A 17,373-nucleotide genomic window follows, 5' to 3' on the forward strand; every position below is an offset into this window, starting at 1 on the left:
TGCATCTGTGTTGATATTTAATCATGCACTTGCGGAAAAAAACTTTTCATTTTCATAACTTGCCATTATTATAATGATGTAGTTGCTACAGCTCAGATCTATAGATAGGAAAGGCAGCTTCTGCAATCTCTGTGACAAATATAACCCAGAATTTCCAAACTTACACAACATTTAAAAAGGTCTTAGACAGTTAGTGAACCAGTTTAAAGCTTTGTGTTGCACCTGCCAATATTTGAATGATTACCCCTGAAGGGGTTGTATTTTAACAAAGATATGCTTCTAAATAATATCTTTAAAAATAGTAGACCCAGCGTTGACCCATGATGTCACAGGCCAAAACCTGAAAACCTAGTGAAAACAGGTTAAAATGGGCTTCTTGTAATTTTTCAGGCATTCACAATGGTCTATTTGAGCAAAATCACTTTGTTTTCTTATGTCTGTCTTTAATAAAGCACTAAGATGGCTGCCAAGGAGCAGTTTCATTTTTATCCAGCTGGATACACCTGAGATTTCTTAACCTGAAGAAATAATCTCTCTCATCAGATGAAGTAAAAACTGACTGAAATGTGTACATTTGGAATTATAAATCAAAATGTCCATGTTCAGATGTTCTCAGCCTAGAGCCATAAGTATGAAGGACCTTGATTCCAAAAGTAGCTTTACAGTAAGACCTGAAAATGTTCAGAGATGCTTTGCACCTCCACATTATAATATTAGCACAGTACCATAAAATCTTGGTGAGTGGCTTGCTCATTTTGATGCTCATTTTGATATAACTGATATAGTAGCTTGATATAATGATAACCTTCAGAAACAGTAACTAGTGCCATACCTAGAAAAACAACCTTCTCTAATGAAGAGATTTAGGGTTGAAGGATTCATATGGAAAGAGGTTGCTTTTTAAAACAAGGAAAAAATCCCTCCAACCTTTTATGGCACCTGTTGGCAGGAGCCAGAGGTTTTTCTGAGGAAGGTAAGTAATATTCTCCTGTTTTGCAAAGGAGGAAGTTGGGGCGCAGATGCGGTGGCCTTCCAAAGCACATGCATCAGAACTGGGAGAAGCTGAGCTCTGGCCTCCTCTGTCCCCAGACTTTGGTGAACGTCTGGAACAGAGAGAGTAATGCTGATGATTTTGAATTGTGTGACAGTTTTTTTGCAGTACTACTCGTCAGCATTTGGAAGGGAAGATCCCATCTATCATTTTTACTGTGGCATCTTTTGTGCTATGACAGCAACTAGAAGCTTGTACCAAGCCATATTGTCTGCCTACTCTGGGATGGCCTTGAGAAGAGAGCTCCTGCCCCAAATGAGCATGCTGAGATTTTAGGGATGACTGGGAGGTGAGGTTGGGTAATATGGGACCCTAGACTTGCAGAAAGAGGCAGACCTGGGATCGGCTCCACATATGAAGCTACGTGTGAATGGAAAGATATGACAGAGCATGGTAGTGTAACGGCAGTCTTGCATAATTCACCTGAGTGGTCCTGAATAAGGGGAATACTTCTTCATATGTCCAATTTCGATGTTTGAGTAAGGTAGGTCACATCTGATTTTGTCAGGAGGAAGGTGTGATATGAGAAGAGCTGGCAGGTGTTGGCAGCTAACGTAAAAGGCCTCCTCTTCTTCCCCCTAAATACTCGCACAGAAATTTGAGAGGAGATTAGTCTACATTTTCAAAAGAAATCATTTGGAATCATGCCTGTGCAAAAGCTAATGAGTACTTACTTAAATAGAAGACTTGCCCTTTCAGAATGAAAAATCATTGAACTGAATGTGGACAGTGCAATTAGCAATTTATGAAAAAAAAAAATTATTCTGCTTTAAGTACAAATTGTAGAACAAACTTGTTTGTGGAAGTGCTTACCACATTTTTACCTGATCCAGGATTAAAAATAGAAGGAATACCAGAGAGTCAGAAGGGATAGTGAAAGGTAAGGCACTTACATGAAGATTGTGGGTTGCAAGTACTCTTAAAATGGCCGCATTGCCACATGGAGAGGATTTGATATTCTTTTACTCCTTTTAAAATCTGGACGTCCTGAGCCATGGATGGAATCCTGTATGTCCCCTATATCAATAGGGGACAGCAAAACGGGACCCCAGTTCTGGTTTGAATTGTGGGGTACCACTGACGTGTCTCGGTGATGAAAGAGCTAGCAGAAACTGTCTGCTGACATTTTTCTTTTTATTTGTGGCTGCATCTTGAAAAACGAATACCACTCTCCCTTCTCAAGTCTCCGTTGCTTTGAAAGACGTCTCTCATTTTAATCCCCAAATAGCTTAGTCATACTTAATATTGATGCCTGCCAGCCTTATTTGGTTAGATTAAATAGCTTTCAGATAGCCCTGGACAGAGAGCTCTTTAAACTGAAGGAGTTACTCCCAGAGCTCTCTATAAATGACTTTCTGTACAGCACGTGGGGCTTGGAAGGAAAGGTCTTTTCTGGTACATGGCCTGAGGTGACCAAAATTGCAAATTGGCATACATACAACCTTGACGGCGGGCTTGTCTATATCAAGAGTAATATAATCTAAAGCAACTAATAGGCATCGTGACTGCAGAGATGGCCCTAGTCAGTACTGACTACGCTCTGTGTTGCCAACCACCAGTCAGTGCTCAGGCGAGGGCCAGGGAGGGAAGAGCGCTGCATCCCCCTCCGCAAGTCTGCCTACACCCTTATTTGTCTTTTGCTTTCATTTTGCGAGTTTAGATTTGGTAGGTCTAAGACGGACAGACTTCCTCCTGATGCTTAAATGCAAAAGCAAAACCAAGCTACTTTATTAAAAGGAAATGTGAAACCGATCACTTTTCCCGATTTCTAGTTTTCATTAGATATTCCTTTCACATTGTTTGTTCCTCTCTATTTTCTATATTGTTGCGAGCTTGGAAGGGCTCTGGCTGAGTAATTATTAAATTGGATTTCTGCCTTGCTTGGTTGGAACATAAATCTCTCAGTGCAATGCCTGGATTGCACTGGCTGCTGACTTTAAAACTTGCCAAATGGAGTAGCTAGCAGCCAGCCTTATGTAACCTTGGCTGTCATACGGCTGATCGGCCATTCCGCTATAACCCGAATCAAAAGCAAGTAAAAGAAGAGAAAAAGTGCAGTCAGTGAAGATGTCAAAAAGAAGCTTATGCAATCAATCTAGAGCTGGGAGTCTGCAATCTAAGCTGACATATGCAACAGTTTAACACACGATACGGTACGGCTTATTTCCTGGCATAGCTCTTCCTTGGGGATGCTTTAAAACACTTTACATTTTCAAAGTGGATTTCTCAAAGCTAGCCATTATCTTCCTGGCATGCATGAGAAAACCAAACCAAAACAAAAACCCCTCTAATAAAGATTACTTTTGTTCTAAAGCACTCTCTGTCAGCTTGCACCACTGAAACAGAAAAGCAAATTCTGTGGCTTTCTTGCTCATCTTCTAGGTCGTTGATTGTCCCTGTGTATGTACAGCTTGCTAGCAAATGTGGCGCCTAGGTAGTGCAATAGGCTCCACGTGACAGCGTTCACTGATGGATACCTACCTGTGAGTCTTCATCTGGGTCAGGAAACGCATCTCTCGTTTCTGAACAAAGGTTTAAGAAGTGTTGCTGGTCTTACTGAAAGGTCACCTAAGACATCCTGGTATTTCAAACAGCGATTAGAGGAATGCAAGTGAGTAATGGTGAAAAAGATGAAGAGAGATATTTGTAAGACACAGATAAAAGCTGGGCGTTTAATGCTCTTTGCTTGCAGGTAATTGTTGTAGGCTGGATCTTTGTTATTCTGAAAATCTTCTCTCAGTGACTGAAGTGAAACCGGTAGGCCTGGTAGTTTGAATGTGAATGCTTTGTTTAAAAAACGAAAAAAGAGAGGAAAAAAAGCCAAAAGTCAATAATAAATACTATCTAAATAAGACGAAAAAAAGAAAGTCTGGAATAGGAGATTTCCTTTTGTGTTAAGTGTATGCTGCTGAAAAAAATCCACATTGTGCTCGTGTGAGAACCAGGAAGTGAGGATGACCAAAGTGACTAACTGGATGTAACACACCATACTAAAGTACAGTAGAAAATGTAAATGTCAAAACTAAGTGTCAAGGAACACGAATGTAAAAGGTTTTCCGAAGATGTTGAGCGTTCAGACTTGCATTTTGGTCATTTGTTTTGAGCGTGTCTAGAATGCGAGGCATTATTGCAGCAGAGCTGTGAAAAGCTGAGAACTGATAAGGTGCCGACACTGATATTGAGGTCACAAGGAGTATATGTTCTTAGCAACATCGAAAGAGGCTTGTAAGTCAGCCCAAAGTTTTGCAGGATTCAACTGCAGATAGTTTTGATGTTGTGCAAAACAGGACATTGACCGCAGCACAAAACTTTTAGTTTGGAACGAAACTTTGCGCACCAGCCTAAAAGGCAACAGTTTCAAGGAGCAAATGCAACGGCTCTTCAGGCAGGCAGGACAGAATTACCCGCCCCGAGCGCTGCTGAGGTGCTGAGCAGGCTGCGCATTGGTCACTAGCAGAAGGTTAAATTTTACAGGAGAAGCCCGATGCAGAACGTTATTCTACAGACATAAGCGTACTCTGCTTTCTAATACAGCTGTAAGCTTGCAGGTATCTTCAGAAAGGCGTTGTGCTTACTAATTTAACTTTCATTAGCAGTTCCGTATTAACTGAGAAATGAAATTGGCTCAAATCTGTGATGATTGCATAGAGCTGCATTTCTTAGGAGCGTCGTTCTGGCGTTCGAGGCCCCCGTTAAAAGGAAGGAGGCACATCATCAGGCCCTCGAGCAGTTGCACACTCTGTGATGCAGATTTGGGAGAACTGTGGGTGTTTTTTAAAATCAGCCAACCTCTTCCAACAGCTAAACCGAAAGCTGTGGTACCTGCTAGGGCATCCAGTGGATCTGCAGTTGTTTCCTTCTGAAGAAAATGGAGAAAAGCTAGTGCTGCAGCTTAATAGAGAGCTGCTACAGACAACGAATGTGTTAGCTAGATGCTAAACCTTAAAATACTTTAATGGTTAGGTAATGGACTAAAAGACTCTACAATAAATAATGCGTTTGAATTGCTAATTTAACCTTTAGTTTTGCTGAGTAAACTAGATATTGCTGTTTTTGTAAGGAAGCTTTTGCAATGTTCTCGTGAATGCCACAGCACTCATCGCCTAGGAGGATGCTGGGTTAGTAGACGGCCAAGCTTGTCTGGTTTCCCTGTTTTTCCTCCTCTCTGTGATGCAATTGAGGAGTCATGTGCTGCAGTGAGAAATGTCATGCTGCAGACCGTGTAGCTGGTATTTAAAAATGCAAAGCAAAGTCAAGAATCGAATTTGGTGCCTAGTTATAAACATGATTTTCAGTGGTTGTAGTGTCATGCAAACATAAGAAGGAAAATATACAGTCCAAGGATTGTCTGATCTATCATAGGTCTTAATGTGCTAAGAGGCCTATTCGTAGCTGCCGGCTGTTTGCCTACAACTTGGGCGTGTGCCCAGCGCGTTCTCAGATGGGCAGCACTGTGAGCAGCCTGCAGATGGGAAAGGAAAATCTCCAAGAATTTAGGAATGGCATTGGAGAACCATTGCCAAAGTAAAACTGATAGCTCTACCATTTCAAAATTAATGTGCCCATTTCTCGTAACGTACTGCAATTTCAATTTTAAGGACTGCCTCAAGTTTGACTGAAACTTAGTTTGACAGGTTAAAGTAACATTTTTTTAAAATGTGGAATGTTAAAGGAATATAATGTCAACGTAGATCTCTATACACAATAGTCTCCAATGACTTTCTTAAATAGTTTAATGCCTTTTTTAAAAAAAGGAGGCATGGCTCTTTGTGCCATTCTTAAGGAAACGGCAGATAAGTTTGCTACTTATACAAATAGTAGCCGAGAATCTTTGCTGTTGAAGAAAATGTGCAAATGAGGATTGTATGACAATTTCTTCTTTTCTAGAAAGCATGGGTTGGAAATCTGTGCATGTGCTTCCTACTGTGTATTTAGTTAAGGCTGCAAGTTCCTTGTTCAGTATGAGGTTAGAGAAATACAAGCTGTTGGCGTGACGCTGGAAAAGATTCAGTACAGTCCCTCCAGGCCTGATGTCTTGGCATATCCGCTCTTCACCACGAATGTAGTCCATAGGAGGCTGGCTTCTTCCTTGCTTACTAGCACCTGGCTTTTAAAATGTCTGAAAGTGCCTCTTTTGGAGGCACCCAAAAAGGTTCAGGAGTCTGCAAGACAAGCATGGCAAGATATTCTTGGTTTTGGGATGCATGGTAGAGATAATGAAAGTGGGACAAAATGTGAATAAAATGAGAATTTGAATGCAATTGCCCAGATGTCTAGGCTGTTGTTACTTTGCATATATTTTTGTAGTCAGATATATTGACAGTATATTAAGCATTTGAGGGTGGCAAAAAATGGCTTACCATAACTGGAATAATCCCTCCCTTGACAACAGTCTTTGGATCTGGACAGTTTGAAAGATGTGGGTACTAAGCACCGTGGATATTTGCATCATTTCCAGTTTAGAAACTTAATTCTAGGATACAGATTACAAAGCTGTGGCTAATAAAAAATAATAATTAAACCACTTACTGGGGGGTCATGCACAAAAACCAAAGAGATGCTGCAACTCAAAATGAATGAAGAGGAGCACGTGTTTACATTTTTGGTGTATTCTTTCGGGTTATTTTTGAAGCCTGCAAACTATTTCTACAGGAGGTCTTCCTGTAAAATGAATCTCGGTCTCTGCAAAACAAGTGTTTGCAGCAGCGCTCCCCCTTCCAGCCGTGTGCATAACAAGAGCACGATTAAGATCTCAGTCCAGGGCAAGCTGACTTTTGGCTGCAAGTGGGTACCTGCACTAGCATGTCTGCAAGCTGGCTTGATTGTTTGACAAAAAGAATATATGCACCTAAGCTGAACATGGGAGATATGCTTTGAACGTGAGCTGGGTCTCCAGTCTGTAGGAAGGCTGCTGCACTGAATGGGGCAGATAAGGCAATTAAAAATTTATGGCAGCATTTTTGATTTAAGCAATCAGAGCGTCCAGTGAACTGAACACACGGCTGAGCAACACACACTCTACACTGTTAAAATGAGCTATTTTATGCTTCCTCTGTGTTGCTCAGTTTTTAATAGGACTGGTGTTTCTGTGTAAACAGTGAGAAAGAGCCTTGGAGGAGCTGCCAGGGATGATACTGGAGGCACTGGCAAGCGGATCTATGCTGCTGGGCAGGGCAGGGCGGGATGGCTGAAAAAACAGATGAGGAAAACCTATGTGGCAAAACTGGTGTGGGTCGGATTTAAAACCAGCAATGGGAAAGTATCAAATAACAGTAACACTAAAATGGATCAGCTATAGACAATCCCCTAAGGGGAGTAAGGGTGATATCATTTCTACCTCTATTAGCTGGTCCAAGAGCAGATGTTGCTGCTGTAGATGCTGTCTGCCAAGCGTTGCCTTGCCTGCGGTGCGTCGGGAGCTCACACAGAGCAGAGCAGTTGTTCCACGCTGCTTGTGGGCTCGGGAAGATGAGACTATATTGGTTGGCGGTCTGGTCCTGTTTTCTAGATCGCTTTGCAGCTCTAGAAACTAGAAGCGTAACAGCTTGAAGGAATAAAGCGTACGGCGCTGTGGAGTGCTGTCCTGCAGAGCGGCTGTGCAACACACCGCCTGCAGTGTTCAGGTCAGTACTTCACACAAGTGGCTTTAATGTAGGGCGATGCCCCTTGAGACTGCATCCTGCAGCACCTTGAACCGGCAGTGTGCTGCGTGACGTGAGATGCATTTGTTCCTACAGAATCTTCTATGCTAAAGTAGTTCTGGTGTCTGACCAGAATCAGGGTATCTTCAGTGAGCGTCTGCCTTCGTGGTCTTCAGCTATGTGGTCCTCCAAGGGAGAACTCAAGTTCAAAGTCTTCGATAGTTGCTTTTAGTCTAACCCACAGAATAGTCATCACTTTTTGAGCAAATATGGGATGAATTTTATTTTTTTTCTGACATTCTGTCTATCTGGCTAGCTTTTTTTCCATGCAAGGTGAAGAATTACATGTGCAAAGTACTTCTGGTTTCAGCTTGATGCTAGTATGACTTGATAATTTTGGCGGAGCCTTTGCCTCTGATGAATCTGCTGATCTTCATTCCTGCTCTGTTCTTGGAGGAAAAGGTTCCTAACTGATGAATTAATATATGTCTTGGAGCTCAAGTATTTCACATGAATCTTACTAATAGCTCAGGTACAACTTTTTCATTTACTCTCAAAATAATCATCATGTAATTATTTTTCTGATAAATCACTGTATATCTTACTACTAGTTGCACTTTTCAAATGAACGAGTTAGTTATGTACTAGCTACTAGTTCCCATACACAATTTTAGATCAGGCTGCAGTGTACTTAAATTATTATTTCTTAACGGTCTTAAAATGCTGCAATGGGAATCTGTTACCAATTATCGTAATTTAGATATATTAATGATGAATGGCCTATATTAAAAAACATGATGTGTCTCCCTGGAAAATTTAAAATGACATAAAGTCTAAACTTTTTTTTTTTTTTTAGAAATTTACAACAAATATATTCTACTTCTAACCAGAAAAAATTTGCCCGGGAGTTAAACCCTTAGACTTGGCCATATTATATATTCCTGATTGACTTGCATATTAAAAGAAAAACAGGACGGTAACAAAATTGGCATTAACTTCCTTTAAAAGAAGGAAGTTAGAAAATGAGGTGAACACGATTTCTGTGTCTTAAGCCTTCACTCTTCTTTTACTCTATACTACTTTACGGGGTCTTGAGATTCATGAGTCTTTAGGGGAAGAAAAGGAGGGAGAGTAGTTACAGGCCTGCGCACACACTGAGGAAAGGAGAACAAATTATCCGTGGCGACTAAGGCGAGTGGAGCAGGCTGACCCCGTGCGCCCTGAGTGCCACGCTGAGAACTTCCCAGTTCATTACCCTGTGTTTCACGGCGATAAACGCGCTGACTTGTTCTGTGTTGAGGACTCGGCTTGAACAACTGAGGCCTTTGGAGACTGCAGTCGTGTTTTGCTGTGTGCACCTAATGGGCTAGTATCTTGTTGTATTTAGATATAGGCGACTGCGCCAAGGTCGCCGCGAGTTGGTGGAGCTGCCGATGTGGAGCGGTGGGAGGTGCCGGCAGCCGGGGGGCTGAGCCGCGCAGTATGGCCGAGCTGTGCCGTCAGGAGGCAGAGGGTGTCGGGTTGGCACCCCTGCTCCCCGCCTTGCGCCGGCACCGGAGCTCTCCCGGCTGTCGGTGAGGCAGGGTGTGCGCATGTGTATGTGTATGTGTGTGTGTGTGTGTGTGTGTGTGTGTGCGCGTGTGTGGAAGGGGAAGCATGAAGCTGTACTGTGCATTTTGAGAAGTAAGAAGTTATTTTTTGCCATCTGCAGTGGAAATAGGCATCCGTATTCTGGTGAGCAGGCTTCGCTATATAAAACGATGCTCAGCACCTTGTGTTCTCCGTGGAAGCTAATGGCCGCTAAGTGCTTCAGAAAATTGCATTTGCGAATCCGTTTTTTCCTTACTTCTTATATACATTCCCTTATGCTAAGCTCCCATAGCTTTTTTAAAACAGAGGTGTAAAGTGAGTCAACGAAGTAAGGGGATGCAATGGTTTGTTCGATATGAGTTTGTTTATTTTGAGTGGTGTGGGTGAGGCAGCTTCTGGCATCGGCATCGCCTTCGGTTTGGGGCATGGCAATCCTGCCTTGGGAGGGAGGCGCGTTTTAGAGCGCTTATCGGCAGGGGACGTGAGATAACTTGTGCCTGGGAACCTGCTTGTGCAATGGCAGCTTTGGACCGACCACACTGCCCATGCCCACCTCGCGCTGAAGGCAGTGGGACTTCAGAAGATACCTGGTGTCTTCCTCAGCGGGGATTTCTGGGGCTGCAGTGAACTCCCCCTACTTCACACGAAGCTGAGCAGGAGCTTTGAAAGTTTGGCTTTGGCAGTCAGAGAGCTGTTAATTTACAGGCTATCATCTGTGTTTTGGTCCTTGCCTGATGCGCTATACATCACAGGGTGAGGCTGATAGCAAGCCCTAGTGTGACCGTTCTTGTAGCAGTTTGACCTTTTCATGGGATGTGGAAGCATTTGCTAAATGAAACTTTTAGTAAGTTGTATGCACATACAAAATCTAATTGGGTAGACAAATCATTCCTAACAGAAGAGGGAGATATTAAGAGGCTAATTCTAGGGCCTTTTTCATTATAGAGCACAATTTGAAATATAAAACTTAGAAATAATTTATTCTTTCCCTAAAGCAGGCAGATTGATGCTGCCTGTGTTCCCGGGTCTCATCTCCATCATATCAGCTCAGTTTTCAAGCATAAAATCTGAAATGTTGTGTGAGTTCTTTTTCCTGCTATACTATGGCTAATGAACGTGCTAAGTCATTTTTTGACGCTGTTATCCCAGTAAATCCAGCTTACCATGAATATCCAATTTTCAAAGTGCATAGCATGCTGTGAGCCTTCTGCGAAAGTGATATTTTGTAATACAAATATAGTGACAATATTTCTTCTGTCCAAGAAGAAAGATACCTGTGGAAGCTCTCCAGTTCTGCTTTCTAGAAGAGACTGGAAACTTCAGGATGAGCGTATTGATCACGAACTCTTGAAAACTGAAAAAAAAACCCCTTGTTTCTGTTGTAGAAACCCTTCATAGCGGTCTCTGGATCTGTTTCTTTGTCCATGAGAAGAGCACTACAATTGAAAGAGTACTGAACAGGCTGAGAAGCAGATGGAGTCTGTTGTCGCTTTGCAGTCTTAGGCTTAAGCTTGCTCTCCTGGAGCGCCACTCAGCAGACCGCCCTATCAAACTTCCTCCAAAATAACCGACACATTGCATCTCCTTATATCATAACTGCATCTAGAATCTCATGTTTCTTCCTGCTTCTGCCTTCCAGTGAAGAGGCACAGCCCTCAAATGCTGTGCCAATTCATATAAACGGTGCTCAGCAGCAAAATTTGCAAGAATCCTGCGTTTTGGGGAGGGCTTGGTGCAAAGTGCTCCTTCAAAACCAACGTACGGCAACAGTGGTGCAAATAACTAGAAGGCATGCTGGCTTTTAGCTCGTAACGGTAAATAGTTGCAGGCGATTTATTTTCAAGGTCTGTCAAGCAGAGAGCTGGGTGCACTGGCCATGGGGCCCGGGGCAGGCGGGAAGCGGGAGCGGCGTGCGGGAGAGCCGCAGCCGCAGGGCCAGGCGTCTCGTGGCGGCAGGCGGCGTGTCTCCTTTTGGGGGGATTTAGGGTTAGTCTTTGGGGCGGGGGGCAAAGGGGGCTCCACTCTGGCAAACTGCTATTATGTGGGCAGCGACATAGGGCAGATTAAACGCCGTAGGAATATTAACCTCAAGGATTTAAGGATTTCAGTTGTGAGATGCTTCACTGAGACTTTTTTCCAAGGAGTTCTTTTTTAAATAAAATAGCACTGTGACAGTTTTCTTTTTTTTTCTCTCTCATTCTTTCCTTCTCTTGCTCTTTCTCTCTCTCTTTCTCTTCTAAGTTTTTTTTTTTTTAACTTGAATGCCTGCTTTCAGGGCCCCAACACTCTGCTTAGACAACTAAGAGACCTGCTTTTCAGCCAGGCTGTTATTTGGATAAAGAGATTTAAACTGGCACTGGAAACGCAGAACAGGGCAACCTTTCCTTGCTAAGGATTTCAAAAAGGGCACCGTCATCCATTTTGCCTATGGCACTGGGCAGGATTATCCCTGCAGAAATATCCAACACTTCAAAATACTTGTTAATGCCTGGGCAGCCGCTGGGGCTTTTAGGGCTGCTGCCCACCAGCCCCGGCACCTCTTGCAGGCCAGGGGAGCACGCAGGGGTGGTTTCTGGAGGACCTGACACCGGACACCAGACACGTTCTCGGGGGTGCTGGGGGAGGAGGAGGAGGAATTGACATTCAGGTACGGGGTGTGTGGGGGGGGAAATGCACACGAGACCTTTGCTGCCTGCAGGGCCGGGCGGGAAGCCTGCCGATTGCCGGGATTGTGCGTGACAGCCCGGCAGAGCTGTTACCGTGATGCTCGAGCAGGCTTTCAAACAGGGAGATTTAGGGCTCTGTGGCACAAGCCAGGGAAGGAGTGAATCTCTTCACTTTTAAAGTGCTTGAGACTATGCTGGAAAGTGCTAGCCCGTATTTAACCATAAATACCTCCTAACAGAATAACAGTCTCTGCACCTCTTGGCCACCTTCTGCTCCAGGAGCTCGGGCCAGCTGGCCGTAATGGAAATCGCGCGCCAGGCGTTTCTCGGTATAGCTCCGAGCGATGGCAGCGTGCGCCTCTCGCCGTAGTTTTGGAGCGCGTTTCTCCCATGTGTGCTTCTCTGCTTCTCCCAGGCCCTTTGGCACCTGGATTCTGTAGCTATCGCTATTCAGAATTGAAATGCTTTCTGTGGGAGAAAATATATGCTGTGGGGAGTTACTGCACCTGAAATAGTGCAGTAGCTATAATCTGGAAAAATGCAGAAGACAGAAGCAATGAAATTAGGCTCATGGTGTCTGGGCTTTGCCAGGAAACGAACCCAGGCTTAATCAGGGATTGCAGCTTGGGACATGCATGTGACTTCAGTATGAATCTCTGCTCCTGCTGACTTGCAAAAGCCCTTTCAGACGCGTTGCTTCTAGCTGTATGCAAACAGCACGCTGGGGCAATACTTAGGGAGCATCAAGGAGTCCATAAACGTGTCAGATAACAACCTAATGACCACAGCCTGGCCCGGACTGACTAAAAAGCTGATATCTCTGCTGCGAAGGTAGAGATTAGATTTCTCAACCATGTCGCTGCTGGAAGTTAATCCCTTTTATTGCTGTCCCCTTAAAATCTCCGAGAGAACAAAGTAGTGTTTCAGTAGCATGAGGCTGCCATTTTGCAGGGCTCTGTGCTAACCCTTCCGTGATATTTGGTAATGCTCCCTCTGCTTGAGGCCTGGAATCAGAAAGGTCCCTGCTGACCATAATTTCTCATTTTTGCCCAAGACCTGAGGATTTCTGCGGCTGGGCTGTGCACGTACCTCGTTGCTGTGGCAGCGGAAAATGTAGTAAGAGGCAGCTAGTTGTTAGTGGTATTTGAAATTATGTAATATGCAGTCTGGTATGAGCTGTCCTATGGATTTTTAATAGTCTGTACTCACAATTTTGGCAAGTGCGTGTGAAAAAGACGGGCCGTCTAGAAGTATCTCTCTTTGCAAAGTGGAAGATTAGAATGGTTCAGCGCCGCATGGAGAAGGTCTTAAATTAAATGTTTATGTGACAGTGCTTCCAAACAGTCACCTTCTCCACTATTTTCAAATAGCATGAGCCTGGGCATTTTTTTTATTAACCTTTGATTGAGTCGGAATATTTGTTTTAATAGCAGGAGTGTATTTTTCAGACAGTCATAGGGATATTCAAGTTCATTAAGGAACCTGAACACAATTTATCTCGAAGTGTCTCCTCTTGCTTTAATAGCTAAAGTTTGCTCTGCAGTACTGCAAAAGCTTTTGCATATTCTTACTTAAGACTCTTGCATGAAGGGAGAATAAATACTGATATCGTTACATGCATGAGGTCTTATTTATTCGCGATGTTGAGATTTTTGGAGGTGACTCGGGATGCTGGAAGTCCCAGCTCAGGGCACCTTTAAAAGCGTAGGGTGACCTGAACTTTGGAAAGCTCAACTTCTTTTAAATAACTGCCCTGAGTACCCGATCTCTTGTCACACCTGACAAGCTTGAGCAGAGGCTACAAAGCATGTACCCTTTCTGATGCCTGTCAACCTGTAGCAGGCTTGCTGCATTTCAGCCTTTGTGTTTCCGATTCGTACCTGATGCCGCCGCGCTCGGCCGTATGGTGAGGGCCAGGTTGTGGGTTCGAGGGGCCAGGAGCCGCGAGGCAGAGGGGCTGGGGGCTGCACCAGGAGCAGCTGCTCCGTGGGCCCCCATTGGGCTCAAAGCTCTTGGTAAGGTCTTAGCCGTGGGGGAGAGTATAAACGCCTGAGCCGCCCGTGTTTAAAATTTGGCTGTTAGACAAGCCTACTTCGTGGCTCGTCATTGCTGCCTTTGTGGAGCGTTTCTCGGGCAGGGCGATACTGTCTTGCTCTCATGGGAGCACGGGTAACAGTCTGGGAATTACTGCTCGCTTTGTTTTTCCATACCTTAATAAAAAGTTTGTTCGTAGCCTTTGCTAGGGTAATAGTGGACTTTGTGTTAAGCGGGGTTGGATGTCAAGATTACGTCAGGAAGTGCCTAACACTGCTTTTTTCTCCTTCCACCCATTATGCCCCTTTCTCGGGACACAAGAGGTTGCAATGTATGCTAGTCCCCCAGCATCTTGTCTCTCCCCTCCTCCCCCTTAAAAGTAACTTGGGTTAAAGGGGTTCAGAGGAAGACTGTTCATGTCCTAGTGGAATAACGTAAGGGGACGTGGCGAAGGTGGGTTTGGTGGCTGAAGTGCTTCAGGGCCGAGCAGGACCTGAGCTCCAAGGCAGTGGCATGCAGCGGGGTCTGTGTGTTGAGCCGCTCGTGACTGCCCAGACGTCTGCTCTGACCAGACCAGACTGTTGCTGTCTGCTTTTCGGGAGCCAGCATGACAATTTTTCTTGCACCTCAGCTGCTCTGACTTTGCTTTTTGCAGCAATACAGGCTGGGGCTTTGGGTAACCACTTCTTGCTCTTTTCCGTTACAGAGCTCCAACATGGGAGGCAAACTGAGCAAGAAGAAGAAGGGGTACAGCGTGAATGATGAAAAAGCTAAAGACAAAGACAAGAAGGCTGAAGGAGCAGCTGCTGAGGAAGAGGAGACTCCAAAGGAGGCCGAGGCCGTGCAGCCCACCACGGAGACCGCAGAAGTGAAGGAGAACAAGGAGGAGAAGGATGAAAAAGATTCTCAGGTCGCTGCCAACAAGACGGAAGAAAAAGAAGGGGAGAAGGAGAAAGCAGTGACCCAGGAAGAAACCCAGAAACCTGAACCAGAGAAGTCGGAGGCCGTTGTTGATGCGAAAGTGGAGCCGCAGAAGAGCAACGAGCCGGTGCCCAAGCAAGAGGAGCAGCCTTCGGCTGCTGCTCCCGCTGCCGGTAGCGAAGCACCGAAACCTTCTGAGCCTAGCAGTGACGCCAAGGTTTCCCAGCCTTCAGAAGCCACGGCTACTAGTAAAGCAGATGACAAGAGCAAAGAGGAAGGGGAAGCCAAAAAGACTGAGGCTCCCGCAGCGCCCGCAGCCCAAGAAACTAAAAGCGAAGTGGCCCCAGCTTCAGACTCAAAACCTAGCAGCAGCGAGGCTGCCCCTTCTTCCAAGGAGACGGCGGCAGCGTCGGAAGCACCTAGTGCCACTGCTAAGGCCTCAGACCCTGCAGCCCTCCCAGAGGAAGCGAAACCTTCTGAAGCTCCGGCGGCTAATTCGGATCAAACCATAGCAGTGCAAGATTAAATTGGACAGCCTGTTGAAACAACCACTTAAAACAACCTGTGTCTTTTTTTTATTTTTTCAGCTATACTAACTCGTTTCAGATCTGAAATAACAATATGTATTGCCCAGAGGATTAAAAAAAAAAGGAGAAAAAAAAAAGATGAAAAGGATGTCCCATCAAGTTGGGAGGGAGGGAGGGGGGAGAATCCAAATAGTATTTTTGTGGGGAAATATCTAATATACTTTCTGCCAACTTGACACAAGTCCTGGATTAAAAAAAAAAAAAAGTAAAATAAATGGATGTCTGAAAGTACAGCACATCTTTTGTATCTGAACTGCTGTAAATGCACTCCACCAATGTATCAAAATCTTCTTTTTGTTCTGTAATGGGGTTTGGGAGTGATGCGTTTGATTCTGCCCACTGGGTTTGTGCCAAGGCAATCAGATCTTTATGAAAGCAGTATTTTCTGTGTTTTTTTTATTTACAGCCTTTCTTATTTTGATATTTTTTTTATGCAGTGGATGAATGCCAACTTTCAGACAAAACCCACTTAGCTGTCCACATATTTCTCAATGCCAATCCTCCAATTCTTCCTCTCCAAATATTTTTTGGGAGTAAAAAGCATTCTCATCCTACTTAGCCTACCTAGATTTCTCATGACGAGTTAATGCATGTCCGTGGTTGGGTGCACCTGTAGTTCTGTTTATTGGTCAGTGGAAATGAAAAAGTCTGCGTTCATTGCAGTTCCAGTTTCTCTTCCATTCTGTGTCACAGACACCAACACACACTCATTGGAAAACAAATGAAAAAAAAAAAAAACAAAATGTACAATGGATGCATTGAAATTATATGTAATTGTATAAATGGTGCAACAGTAATAAAAGTTAAATAATTTAAAAAATATAAAAGTGTAATGACTGATTAAATCTTCACTTTTGCCTCTTGGGCACTTGCCAAAGGAAATCCTTACATTCAGAGAAGTGTTACACCTGGGGCTGCTTACTCACCTATTTAAAGCAAAGTAGGGGTAAAGAAAGTACCATCAGCCTCATGATCCTACAGACTTGCTGCTCTAATCTCCTACTTCAACAGGCACAAGCCTTCCCAGGTGAGGTTGGAAATGGTGAATGAACAGCACATCTCATATATTTTTAGCCCAAGCAAAGTAAAAATGGCTTATATCTGCCTTAACCTGTGAAAAAAAAATGCTCTCTTGCTATTTTAAAGAGCCAGAGGTGTGATAACTGGGTTTTAACTGGGAGTAAAATGGTGCATTTGATAAACTGATCTCATAATGAGGCAGTTATATTTAACCAAGTCCTGTTAAAATATTCCTAGCACTGATGGACTTGTTCTTTTTTTCCAGTGCCATTGTGCAGGAGATAAAGTGCTCCTGCCACCATCGGCCAGTTCTGTTCATTTCAAATATGGTTACCCTTGTGTAGCTCAGCGCTTTAGCCTAGTATAGGCAACATTTTTCAACAGTTTTGCCTGTCTGCTGCTTTTTTACTCGGCAGAACTGCTGGATACATGCAGCTTCTCCTGAGCGATGTCCTTGTTGGATGCAGACCAAGATTTCACTGCACCACCCAGAATGCAGCAAAAAGCAGTATATTTAGTCGGTCCATCAGAAAGCTGCTCTTAGGCTGGGCGGAGTTTCTGAGAAGTGAGCAGCAGTAAATAGGAGAAGCACATCTTGTACACGTACCAAAGACAGGAGTGGACTTGTGTTTACTAGACGAGGGCGATGTTGTTTTAAAATGATAGAAAGTATTTCACGTGCTCTCTCTCCATGCAATAAGGATGATTCTCTCTACGTACTTCCATAATGGTTATCCTTTCTGTTATTCAGAAATATGGGCTTCATGTACTGTGCTGGGGAGACTAACGTGCCTCGCTGTCCCCCTGGAGAGCGTACTGGAGCAGGCAGGAGTACTTCTCCTGGTTTTAGGTCAGGCCAAATA

General features: G+C 44.1%; 1 protein-coding gene across 2 annotated transcripts in view; it reads left to right on the plus strand.

Annotated features, from left to right (window-relative positions):
• The window catches only part of BASP1 (brain abundant membrane attached signal protein 1), a 53,187-nt gene extending 36,870 nt beyond the window's left edge, over positions 1-16,317 (plus strand). For both annotated transcript variants that reach the window (XM_009681264.2, XM_068931459.1), the window contains exon 2: positions 14,689-16,317. In XM_009681264.2, the coding sequence (XP_009679559.2) occupies positions 14,698-15,429 (732 nt within the window). In that variant the 5' untranslated portion in view covers positions 14,689-14,697 and the 3' untranslated portion in view covers positions 15,430-16,317. The remainder of the gene's footprint in view (positions 1-14,688) is intronic.
• Positions 16,318-17,373: the final 1,056 nt, after the last annotated feature.

This window comes from Struthio camelus, chromosome 2, assembly GCF_040807025.1.
Source record: "Struthio camelus isolate bStrCam1 chromosome 2, bStrCam1.hap1, whole genome shotgun sequence".
NCBI classification, from domain to species: Eukaryota; Metazoa; Chordata; class Aves; order Struthioniformes; family Struthionidae; genus Struthio; species Struthio camelus.